The 13,545-nt window shown below is 37.3% G+C and overlaps 1 protein-coding gene across 1 annotated transcript in view; it reads right to left on the reverse strand.

Annotated features, from left to right (window-relative positions):
• Positions 1 to 13,545, reverse strand: part of ipo11 (importin 11) — a 172,381-nt gene that overhangs the window by 65,724 nt on the left and 93,112 nt on the right. The window contains exons 21-22 of the mRNA XM_082187980.1: positions 12,945 to 13,060; positions 8,109 to 8,185 (exon numbers count right to left, since the gene is read on the reverse strand). Of these exons, the coding sequence (XP_082044106.1) occupies positions 8,109 to 8,185; positions 12,945 to 13,060 (193 nt within the window). The remainder of the gene's footprint in view (positions 1 to 8,108; positions 8,186 to 12,944; positions 13,061 to 13,545) is intronic.

Raw genomic sequence — 13,545 nt, forward strand, 5'->3', positions numbered from 1 at the left:
TGGTGAGCTCGTGCAAATTGTAGCCTCTTTTTCCTATTTGTAGTGGAGATGAGTGGTACCCAGTGGGGTCTTCTGCTGTTTTAGCCCATCCGCCTCAAGGTTGTGCGTGTTGTGGCTTCACAAATGCTTTGCTGCATACCTCGGTTGTAACGAGTGGTTATTTCAGTCAAAGTTGCTCTTCTATCAGCTTGAATCAGTCGGCCCATTCTCCTCTGACCTCTAGCATCAACAAGGCATTTTCGCCCACAGGACTGCCGCATACTGGATGTTTTTCCCTTTTCACACCATTCTTTGTAAACCCTAGAAATGGTTGTGCGTGAAAATCCCAGTAACTGAGCAGATTGTGAAATACTCAGACCGGCCCGTCTGGCACCAACAACCATGCCAAGCTCAAAATTGCTTAAATCACCTTTCTTTCCCATTCTGACATTCAGTTTGGAGTTCAGGAGATAATTGCATTAATGAGTAATTGAACAGGTGTTCCTAATAATCCTTTAGGTGAGTGTATAATTTCTGAAGTTTAAATAAAGAAAAATGTTAATCCATTCGACTTCACTCATAATCAATCCGTACCGCAATGCCAAAAAGGTGAGTGCCTTTATTTAATATAGTTAATTATATTAAATATTAGACTTAAATTTGCAAGAATTTTTTATTACTATTTAATAATAGCTGAAAAAGTAGTAGTGGAATTTTCATGAAAAAAAAAAAAACCCTGAATAGTGCTTACTATTAAGCTATGTGACTGTTTAAATGCTTAAGGACAATGAGGGATAGATACAAGGTCTTCCTTGTGCACCGAAGTGAAACAAATCTCAATTTCATCCCTCGTGCCAGCTAACATGCTTTTAATATTCAGCCATTGTTCCTTGCTTCATTAAGACATTAAGAGCTGAGGCCTTCAGAATTGTTGAGTTCTCAAGAGTGCAGACGGCCAAGGGCCAAAGGCATGAAGGCAAAAAAAAACAAAACCTGTCAGCTGAACAGATGTGTGCAGGGCACTGATAATGCATTTAGATGTGAAAATGAAACAAAATAAACAACTCAATAAATTTCACATGGCTGCCATTCTTTCCCACTAACATTAAATCAAGAAAAGCGATATAACCTCTCGAAGAACCAGCCCAAGCCTCAGTGGATTTTTGTCATTAAATTATTTCGAAAAAGGTCACATCTAAGCAATAGCTTGAGGCAACGAACCAAATGTTATACATTAAGAGTAAACATATTAGCTTAACAATTCGAAATATCAATGAAATCAATGTACATAAGAAAATCCGTGTCAGGTTTTAAGACTGGTCTGGTCAACATGAAGCCACATTTATAAAAGAAACTCAAACAAGCTAACAGGGAGAAACTTGCCATCACTGTTAACAGACCAGAAGCTTTACATATGTATCCAGCGGCTTTCACAGAGGTGATGATAATGCTACATTAATTTAACTGAAGTAGAAAATTAGATGTACCCTGTGAAGAGCTCCACCTGTGTGCGAAAAATTTCTTTTGTAGAGAAAATTATGTAAATTGCATTTCAATATGTATGGTGTGACGCTCTCAATTGTTTCCTTGCCAGCGCTTTTAAGCACATAGTGTTGAAACCACAAAGACTTTTTCATGCTTTTCATGACAAGCTAAAGGGCATAATGTTAGGCAGTTTGTGTTTTGTTTTATTTTGTTTTTTAAACTCGTCTCTGCATATTATAAGTGCATGTTCAACTGATAGGAAGCACAGTAATCTTTTCATTCAGAGATGAAATCTTTGATAAAAACTATATTTCTCCCAGTACGACATTAAATTGATCCAGATTTTCAACTATTGCCATCATTGTTTTGATGATTATAGACTTTCCTCCCTGTACAGTCTATTGTTATGAATAGACATACAGGACACACAAGACGAAAGACATCACAGATTTCTCAGAGTAGAGATTTTAATTCATTCAAATTTATTCTTACTGTAAGTAAGATCTTGTGACTGGAAACAAATAAGACTGAAAGAGTTTTGTAAAAACATGGTAAAGATCTTAACCTTTAATTTAACCGTGATTTAACCATTTAATTATTTACTGAATTAAGAGGCCTTTTAAGAAAGATGACACTTTAAAACTAAATTTGTGAGCAGGGATGCCAAAAGTATGTCTTCTCTGTGTGTGTGTGTGTGTGTGTGTGTGTGTGTGTGTGTGTGTGTGTGTGTGTGTGTGTGTATATATATGTGTATATATATATATATATATGTATATATATATATATATATATATATATATATATATATGTGTATATATATATATATATATATATATATATATATATATATATATATATATATATATATATATATACACATACACATACACACACACACACACTACCGTTCAAAAGTTTGGGATCAGTACAATTTTTTATGTTTTTAAAATAAGTCTCTTATGCTCACCAAGGCTGCATTTATTGAATTAAAAATACAAAAAAAAAATAATAATAATTTTGTGAAATATTAATACAATTTAAAATAACTGTTTAATATTTGAACATTTTAAAATGTAATTTATTCCTGTGATCAAAGCTGAATTTTCAGCATCATTACTCCAGTCTTCAGTGTCACATGATCCTTCGGAAATCATTCTAATATGTTGATTTGCTGCTCAAGAAACAGTTCTTATTATCATCAATGTTGAAAACAGTTAAGTAAAAAAAAAAAATCTGTATTATTTGATGAATAGTAAGTTCAAAAGAACAGCATTTTTCTGAAATGGAAAAGCTTTTGTAACATTATAACACTACTGTTCAAAAGTAAGAAAGAAGAAGAAAGAAACATTTATAAATAATTTTATTCAGAAAGGATGCATTAAATTGATCAAGTGACAGAATCTTTTGTAACATTAAAAGTGCCTACTATTTCAAATAAATGCTGTTCTTTTGAACTTTCTTTTCATCAAAGAATGAAAAGACAGACAAAGAATGTAGACAGATGGACGGAAGGACAAACAGATAAACAGAATGACTGAAAGACAGATAGAGAAAAAGAGAGATGGATGGATGATGGATGGATAAATACAGACAAACTAATACATAGAATGACAGACAGATACATAGAAAGATAGACAGACATACAAACTGATGCATCATAAAAGCGCTTGTACCCCACAGCTCTATTAATAATCGTGTCTCCTGAGGTTTAAAAAACGGAATTGCATTTTGTTTTCACATAACCAGTGGTAGTCCTAAAGATTCCGACTTTGTACACAGCCCCATGTTGATATTTGTTCGAGTGGCGCTTCTGAAAGTTTAGTTCTTAAAGAAAATACGCTTTATTTATTTTTGCCTCTAAGGGATTGTTATGAAATGTAGATGCCGCTCCATTACTAGCATCTCTCGCGGGCATCTTTCTGATCTTTGCTGAAGGCTTGTGGCTACGACTCTTTGACACAGCCGGTAAATACTACTAACAGCCAGAGCATCTAGGCACTTCTTTTTTTTAAATGTCAGGAGATTCACCAAAGAGACAGTCAAAGAGGCAGATAGAGCATCCCTTGATCAGATGAAATCCAGACAAACAGCATATCTACAACCTGAAAAGCATTTCTCAGCATTTTAGGAACAACGGGCCTCATTACTTGTCCTGGAAGAAAAACACACACAAGGGCACGCTCAGCAGTTTCAAGTGAGACAGACTAACACTCCAGCAGACAAGAAATATTCTTCCACCTCTTCCACTGAAAACAAGTCAGTCAAAGGGTCGTTGAAACATCTATGAGGTGAAGTCACATATGGTTTAAGATATTCTATGGGTTTTTGCTGCTGGGGTCAACAACAAAAAAAGACAATTCAGTGAGCGTTTCTACTGCAGGGTCTGATAAAACTGTGAGGGAGGGACAATTCCAGCGCTGTCAAGATCATCAACCGCTGCCATCAGTAACAGTGAAATAACTCACCATAGAAACATATTTCTTGAAAAAGCAATGACTTTCCTGCCACTGTGAACTGCTGTAAGTAAAGCAAACTGGCTTCGGCATCAGCCCGATGGCATTTCAGACACTCACCGGTGCTATTGAAATGGGTAGGAAGTTTTGTTAGGTTATTAAATCCACTGCAAACCATCTCTGGCATTTAAAAGGAAAATCTCATGGCCCTAAGTTGACTTATTATGGGATTTCTGTTGTGTATGTGTGAGAATAAGTAGGAGTATTTACACTGCTAATAAAGCTCTGCTGGCACAAACAGAGAAGTTCATTACATTTCTGAAAATCTTATTAAACCCAGTGTCAACATTTCCATTACAGGCTCTAACCCCCAAGCCGGTTAAGGGAAAAGTCACTGCAGTTCACAGGTCTGATGGCGCAGAGTAAATGTGTAAAGCACCAACCCAACAAAATGAATAGTGCCATTCAGAGAACATTATACATTACAATTAATAATAAATGTGTTAGGAGGTTCTACAATTTTCTATTCATTTTTCAAAAACTCAATCCCTGATTGTACTGTGCTGAGTAGAAGCTAACTAAGTCGCAACTCAACTTCCTTAACTAATATGTTGTATCTTAACAACATGAAATGGGAACTTTCAAAGAACTTTTGTAAGTTCAAGATCACTTCCAGTTCAGGTCTTTTGTATGTGCTTTGTTAAATATTGAGCCGTTTTACTTGAGATACCTTCAAAGGAGTGAGCAAAGATGATCAACACAAAATAGGTGTCATTTAAAAGTTTACAATGCGTATAGCCAATTTGATTAACTCCTAAGTGCTGTCACATAGCATATGTTTATGCTATCACCATAACATTTTATCCAGATGCAGTTCACATGTAGGGGAACTTCACAAAAAAAAGAAAGAAAGAAAGAAAGAATTGTCCTCCTACCTCCTAGTTACTACATGTCAAATGAGATAGATATGTAAAGTTGCCCTTGAGCACACTTGTATTTGTCTTTTATCCGCAGTTACTCAGCATGAGAATGTCCAAATCTAAAAAAAATTTTCTAAACATTTCTAAAAGTGTTCTATCAAACGATACCTACCATTTGCCTCTCCTTGCTACAGTTTTGGAGTTATGAGTCTTTACTTTTGTGTATGTCACTCTAAAAATGCCTTCAGGGCTTAAAGGGCTAAAGCTATTTCACTGTAACAGGAAGCAAATGGCAGCGCCACGGTAAATCAGCTCCGCCTCACGAACACGCTCCAGAATCAGAGAAAGACAGTAGTGTAGTCAGCAGGAGGGCTGTAGCAGGAGCCTCTCATCCCAGACCTCAGCAGGTGAGGAGCTGCGAGCAGTGAGAGATGAGGGAAGTGAGCTGTTTGGCACACAGCGAGACCTCTCCTCCCCTGTCGAACAGCGCTAAGAACACAGATGAGATTTCATCATCCAGGCAGATAAGCTGGCCTGAACGGTGCGCTGCGATCGCAAGAGCGCTGGCTGCAGGCGACAACCTGAAACTTTTTCATTTTTCACATTCTGTCAAAGGGAGTTACGTTTTTCCACCTCTCGTGTCCCACTTTGCATTTGTAAAAGACATACTGCTATGAATACCAGATTTCAGAGAAAAAAAAAACATTCAGTCACTGAGATTAAACTAGGGTTGTCACAATACCAAAATGTAGTCATTATCAATACCAGCGAAATTCATGATTCTAAACACCAGTTCTGAACACCGACTACTCAAAAGCCACCAATAAGCAATTTTTTTGTTATGACCAATAACTCTGTAGAAAGACTAAAAGCCTTGTCTCTGCCAAAAAGCTGCTCTTGAAAACACCAAAAGGTCTTCTGCCGATGGTCAACTAGCATGGGCGTTCTGTGCCTGCGTGTAAGGAAATAACTGTCTATATCAGCAGGTATCAAGCCTATTTTCACCATTCAAAAGGGGAAACCGAAACTAGGACTGCAGATATAAACCGTAAAGAAAGCAGTGCTTGCTTAACATTTTGAAAATCAATCATGCTGATCACTTTCTTCATTCCAGTCGGCTGAAGTTATTATGAATATATTCGTGCATTTGAATGCTAAGGTAAGATGATGTAAAATTTTAATAGCCTTCAGTTTGTACAGTCTTGACTTCTTTCATCACTTTCGTTTTTATTCTCGTGCACGGACTCGTTCGAGAAGCTGAAAAGCCAATCAGGGTTCTCTCTAAACGAAGGCACTGATGTGCATTCAACTTGCTGAATTGGCCCCCAAAAAAGCATCTGACTAGAGCCAACGGTGTGGAATACACCGGAAAAAACTAAGCCGACCGATGCTCAAAAACGGCCAACTGTCGGCTTGGTGCTTATTGTTGATAGGCTATATTTTTTCTATTTTAGTATCAAGTTTGTACCAGTACTTTCAAAATCTCTAGATGATACAGACTAATTTCCGGTCAGAGGCCATCCTCATTCCATTCCATGCAGAGAATTTTTTTTTTTTTTTAACTATCTCCCCGAAGAATGGATGAAAGAGACTGAGTCTTAACAGGCCCTTGTGCTAATATTACCATCAGCACCTGAAAGAGACGAGGATAGGAGAAATGAGCATGCAAATGGAAAAATCACTTCAATCAGCTGCCTCTCTTTGCATTTCAATGGACCGGCAGATGCTTTAATATAACGCTTTCTCTTATTCTCTCTCTCGTACTGACCTCGATCATCCCTCGACTCCGACGGCTACGCATCTTTCCAACCATCTAAGGTTATGAGAGGTGTTGGCCTTACGCTTGAACGGTCTCTATCCAGCGAAACACTTCTGTGTGACATTTCCCAGAGGCTAGGAGGCGGTGATGCAAGCATATTTAAGCCCCAATCAAACCGTTAATTATCTCATTCTAATACAACTCCAGGGAAGCAAAACCAGCAATTTTTGTGTTGCCTCAGTCGGTCTGAAAATCATCGTATTCACGTCTGAGAAACAGTCCAATTACAACCAAAATACCATTTAAGTGAATTAAAGATAAAAGTGAAAGAGACAACCACTAAAGGGATCTAACGGAGCAGAATAAAGAGCTCAACAACTATCAACTAGAATATGAAATTGGCCTCTGCTCACCCACATGAATAAAAGAACTACATAAGTAAGCTGCTGATTGACAACCAATCTGACTTGAAATTTTTAAAACCCATTAGACTACAGGATTGAGGTCAACCTAGTTAATATTCTGCCAACAATAATTGAGAAAATTGAAGAGGATGAATTAAGTTCTGCTCTGGAAATTGCATTTCAGGGCCATTCGACAGTAAAAATGGCTTTTAGTTTGATCCTAGGGGTTAAACGGATCGTTGTTGATCTGTACGGACCAGGCCCCGCGGTTCGGCACACAAGTGATTCGCGGATCAATTGCGGATCAAAGTTTAACCGCAATAGAGTGAAAGGTTATCATTTGAACGTGTGTTTTTTCTTGCTAGTTTACACATTCAAAAGATTTGAAGACCATTCCAGCACTAGATGACGCAAAAGAGAATTCAATTTTGTATCGTGCGCTGTTATCTGTGCGCACACAGAGAGAGAGAGGCGCGTTTCAGATAGCGTGCAAACTCCGAACTGATTCCTCTTTCGTTTCCCCATGCACTTGGATGGACACATACACACAAATTATGTCAAAATACCCATCTCGGCAAGTATTCTCGTAAACACAATCGGTTATGTCTTAAGTGAACAAGTTGAGAAAGAAATCGGATGTGTCTCGTTGTACTGGATCTGTGCGTGCATGTTGTCTTAAAGTGACAGCAACTTATATATATATATACCTAATGTTGTCTGTCATGTTAATCGAACAACAAAACACATCTTTAACAAAAAAATTATCTATATTAAATTTAAACAGTGAATAGTGTTTTTACATTTAATTATTACATTTCTGAACCCGAAATTAATTCTACAGTAAGACCTTGCATTTTTTGTAACTTTATGATGTTGTATTTATCTATGCTTGTAATTGGTGCACAAAATTTGTTCTTTTTACTGTCTGTTCATTTGCCTTTAATAATGTTTTAACTTTATTAGTTAGGCTAGTAGTTTTTTGCTGTGGTATCGGAGTAACAAATGGAAAGCAAAGTTGCAAAAAGGCACTGGCTTTTAGCTAGATGTGTAATTAAAAAAAAAGAAACTGGACACTTAAGAAAAAACTAATTCAGAGGCATCTACTTACCAAGTAGGGCATACATATTCTGGAAGATCCTCAGAAGCTCAGGGGTGATGGCAGGGCTGTTCTCTAAAGTCACAAACCTGAGTGAAGAAAAAGATCATCCCATTTAAACAGCCTTCATTTAAAATGCAACACCTTTTTTCAGTCAAAGATGTTACTTGATCATCATGACATTAGTAATATAATAGTAATCTTACAATGAAAGAACTATGCTTTTAGTGTCCATGGAAACACTCCATGGCACCAATTCATAAAAAGGGTGGCTTCAAGCTGAGCATCTTCCATCTTTAAACAAAACAGGTGATCTTTTATAAAAGCATTGCAGAAAATGAATGGATGCTGCTAAATTTGTTGAAGTGCTGCTATATTTGATCCAGAGGCTACAGAGGAGTCTTTGTGCAGGTTGGGTTATTGTACAGAGTGACTCTCTTTGTCTTGATCCAAGAGAGATAGAGTGACTCAGAGAAAATGATAAATGGACAGCGGGGAAGAACAACAAACCGAGAGAGAGAGAGTCTGAAGCCTTGAAGGGGATTGGGGGGGGGGGGTTTACATTCTTCAAAGAGATGAGCGAAGAGAATGAGAAGACTGACAGAACAGAGAGAAATTCACTCAGAAAGGAGAAAAAGATAAAAAGTGTATGAATTACAGCACTACAGAATAAATCTATAAATACAAAGGAGGGTTGAGCTTATTATCACAGACAATATCGATCGGAATGTAGGACAAGCGGTTCAAAACCCGGAGCTGAAGATAAATTAATTTATGCGTAAGATTTCTCCTGACTCAGCGTTGTCTTGTCGCTTGACAGCAAGTGTAATATGGGGCACTTGCATAAAAAAAGTGCTGGCCCGGATCCTCCGAGGCCCAACTCCAATGATTCATGCTATCATTCGCATCTGGACAGGCAATTTGTCACACAAATCCTTTAAGCATTACGTGTGTCAGTGGTTGACAGGAGTGAAAGAGCCACTAACTGGGATCCCATTTAGATTGAGGGCAGTTAATACAAGTGCAATGCTTTAGCTGTATTCCTGAGGTTAGGAATACCTTGAACAAAGAAGAAATGTGACACTCATATCCTTAGTCATGAATTGAGTAACTGTCAACCCATATAAAAAACCATGTGATATTTTACATGATAATGTTAATTTGTTAATACAAAACTGTCAAGAAATGAAATACCCTATTTTTCACAGTTATACGCTATTTGAAATTGAAAATCTGAAATAATCAAAATTTCAGATTTTGAATTGAGATAGTAAACTACTAGAAAAATAAAACGAGTTTAAAAAGGCTTGAAAGTCTAGAAATGTGTATTTCGTTACATACACTAGTGTTCAAAAGTTTGGTCGGTGAGACATTTTAATGCTTTTGAAAGATGCTCAACAAGGCTACATTTATTTGATCAGAAAATACAGTAAACAGAAATATTATTACAACTTAATGTAATTTATTCCTGTGATGCAAAGCTGACTTTTCAGCAGTCATTACTCCAGTCTTCAGTGTCACATGATCCTTCAGAAATCATTTGCTGATTTTGTGCTTAAGAAACATTTCTTACTATTCTTATTATTCTGAAAGCCGTGATAATTTTTTTTAAGGATTCTTTGATGAATAGAAAGTTAAAGAGAACAGCACTGATTTGAAATATTTTTTTATGACAATGAAAAAGTCTTTGCAGCCACTTTCGATAAATGTAATGCATCTGTGCTTAATAATTATAGTAAATTCTAAAAAATAAAAAATAAATCACTGACTCTACACTTTTTAACGGTAGCGTACATTTCATGAAATGTAATACATTTTGTGAATCAGAATGTAAGTGCACTTTATTTTCCAGACATTTGTATGAAATTCGTCTTCCAGTCATTTCAATCCAACTTCCAGTAAGGTTGTGGCTAATTCCATTATAAATAACTGAAAGGAGGCCAATTCAATTGCTATGGCGATGTCGATGCCTCTAGTTGACTTTCTTCTACAACGGTGAGCAGCAAGCTAGCAGTTTGAAGAGAGCTGACAGAAAGCTGGAAATTTGTCCTATCCTTATGTTCACCATGGTGGCCAGCTGCACAGTTGAAATCACACAGCGCACAAAACAGCATAAGAGCCCGAGGAGAATATGTGCCACATTATTCTGTGCTGCCCTCACCACTGGCATCGCTGAGCAGCGTGGAGTACAGAGGTGAAACAGCCACATGACTCACATATAGTTTTTGTTGCATTTTATGACAGATTTGAACTTGTTGGGTGAAATGTGACGTCAAATTCATGTGGGGTCTTTAGGGCAATGAAAAAAACAAACACTTGAATCTAAAAAAAATTTATATATATTATAATAATAATAATAAAATTCCTCATTCTGCATATTATAGAATTCAGTCTCTCTGTAGAAGCACGAGATGAGATGAGATAAAACCACTCTTGAAGTGAATTGAGATCAGATCAGATATGGGATCCTGCTGATATATAGATAGACAGACATAAAATAAAATTGTGACCGTATATGGAAAGCAGAATATATAGAGAGACAAGTGAGAATATAATAAAAACTACCACTCATGTTTGGACAGTGGACACACTACTTGTTACTTGTGCCTCCTTTTGTATTAATACTGTATATGGCAGCCCAATGCTGGAGAACAGTGCTCTACCACTCAAAGTTTGACTTTTTCATTTTCTTATAACTCATCACCACTGTAGAAACTGTCTTTTTCAATCTCCACTAAATCGATCATCCAATATTGTGTACTTTATTGCTACCTGTTGGTTTACAACTTTATTTTAGCATTACTTTCTATTTGGAAGATATGAACAGATATGAGGCTGAATCTTGGTAATAATTTCAACATCTGGTAAGAGTCAATGCCCTGAGGGTTTAAAGATGCCTGTGAAGTTTAGGAAATTGTACTAATTGTTCAATTTGTCAATAGCTTTTCTAATCATATGGCCTTAAGTCAAACCTCTAGAGATTCCTAAGGTCAAACGAAGTACAATGACCAGTCATATTCAAGGTCAACCACATTGCCTGTTAGCCATTTTGAATTTTATTGTAAACTGATGTATCTATAAAGCTTTGGTGCATTAAAAACAAAACTTAACAATATCAACGATAAGTACGATGCCCTGGGTGCTAGAGCTCCAACTAGGCTATGTTCAGACCGCAGAGGCTTTTTTTGTGCACATTTGTGACACAGATCTGTTTATTTCATAACAGTGTGAACACTGCTTCCATATGTAGTCCTAAATCAGATACAGGTGTGATGTTTTGCAATGCGACCTCAGTCTGAACAGTCACATCAGAATTCATGCGACTTTTACGCCACTCTAGATCAACATGTGTCACAATTCTGTGCTGATGGGAGTCACTCAAAAGACTTTACAAACTGGTAGATTTTTGGTCACTCAGTGAATATGGAGAGAGAGCAGTGAAGTTATTCAGTGGAGGGACAGTGAGCAGTTATATTTAAATGTATTACAGTGACAGCTTGCTTAGCCAAACTTGGAAAACCTAAACAAGAAAACATTTTCTCTTTGTATCCTCATTATCGGCTGTGCACAAATTCACTGGCTTCCGGCCATGGCACATCACTTTATAAATGAAGGTGTATATGCTGACTTAAATAACCTCTGTGTTTACTTCCGTATAATTCCGTGTTGCATGCCGTCTTTGTTATTGTTCTTTTGTGCAAGCGGGTCAGTTCGGACCGTGACCTGCTCACACTCAAATTTGATTTTGGCAAAAAAAATTAATAAAAATTTGTTACAGCTCTGCAGACTCTCAACCAATGCCATGTTCTATAGAGTGGTGCAGGTATGACATCACTTTGAAGGCCAAAACGCGGAAGCGAGTTAGCATTTTAGCACTTACGGTTCCATCTTTCCGAAGTCAATGGGTTTTTTTGAATGGGTTTTGGTTAAATGCCTGAAATAAGGTCTGTGGTGAACACAAGCTCAATACACTTTCACGTTTTATTCTTCGACATAAAATACATCAATATTACCCCACTTGTGATTTCTTTAAGCTGTTACGTGTCTTGAAAAGGCGGTTGCTAGCAAGTGGCTATAAATGGGACTACAGAGACTGTCAAGGAGATTAAATGTCATCAAGGTGAAAAGATAAGCTCAGTCCGCTTTTACAGCATCATTATGCTTATAATTGTGCTCTTAAAAACTATTCTAATTCAAAAGTTCTGGAAAAATGTTTTTAGATTAAAACTGAAAGAGTTGACGGAAGCTTAGTGATGGTGGCGTTGAATTCATGGGACAGTGTCGTAGTTCGTTTATAGCCTACCTTTAGCTTTTTACTTCTGGCAACTGCATTTAAGCTTCGAAATTCATAAAAGTTGTGTTCATCTGCGATAATTATCTTGATGGACAAAACGTGCAAGTATTATAAACTTTTGTTGATTACAGAGCTTGTTTTTAGCGATAAACCAAAAGCCTGTGGGAAAATTCTATTTTTTGTCGAGGGAACCAGCGTGATGCTAACTGCCAGTTGATGACCTCATACCTGACCTCATACCTGCACCACTCAATTCACTAAGGAAGCTTTGTAAAGACTACTGAATATATATTGACACTTGTCTACTGCTTTTCTTTCACTAGTCCAAAAAAATAAAAACAGTTTTAAAAAGACATACATTCATATGTAGGTATAGGCACAATTCATATTTGTCTTCAAAACCATTTCAACCATTAAAGCATAAACCTCTAAGCCAGTCGGGGTGTCCAGACTTTTGACGGAAAGTGTACAAAAGGCATAATGACCTAGAAATGGAGTTGAAACTTTTATTCATAGTTTAAACCTTTGGCACAGATACATTTTTGGAGACTTACCAGAGCTCCAGACCATCTTCCAGCAGGTAAACATGAGGGGGCTGCGAAACATCTGTGCTGAGCTGGATAACAGGTAAGAGGAAGGGATAGAGATTCTTGCTTTCCGCTCCCAGGCCCTGGACAACACAAAACAATATTTCAGCCAATAATATCTGGGAAAAACTGATCGCTTAACTTTATCAGAATGAAAATAAAACAATGTAAAAGCCCTGAACATTAGCTATGTTATAGATTCCTAACAGTTGTACAATGAAGATGCAGCCCAAAAAAAACCCCACATTTGTATTCAGATAAAAATGTGATAACAGGTTGTCAAGATAAGGAGCGCTGCCAAAATGAGTTTCTTACAACCGAGCAAAAATAATAATTTTCTGTCTGAATTGCGGCAGGTGTGATATTGTGTCAGTAAGGGGATATCAGGAATACACCAGCGGCTGTGTGTTTTCTTGGTTCATTCAAGGGCCTGGTCTTGAGCGAGCCTCGCTATCCCCTGGGAGAGATATGTCCTCTCAGCATCTGACTGATGAGGGCTCATCACATAGACCACCACAAAGGGCTCTTAAGTTCAGGGCATGACTGCCTTCAGCGGTCTGCTGATTCA

Source organism: Leuciscus leuciscus (genome assembly GCF_965113295.1).
Source record: "Leuciscus leuciscus genome assembly, chromosome: 13".
In the NCBI taxonomy this organism is placed as follows: domain Eukaryota; kingdom Metazoa; phylum Chordata; class Actinopteri; order Cypriniformes; family Leuciscidae; genus Leuciscus; species Leuciscus leuciscus.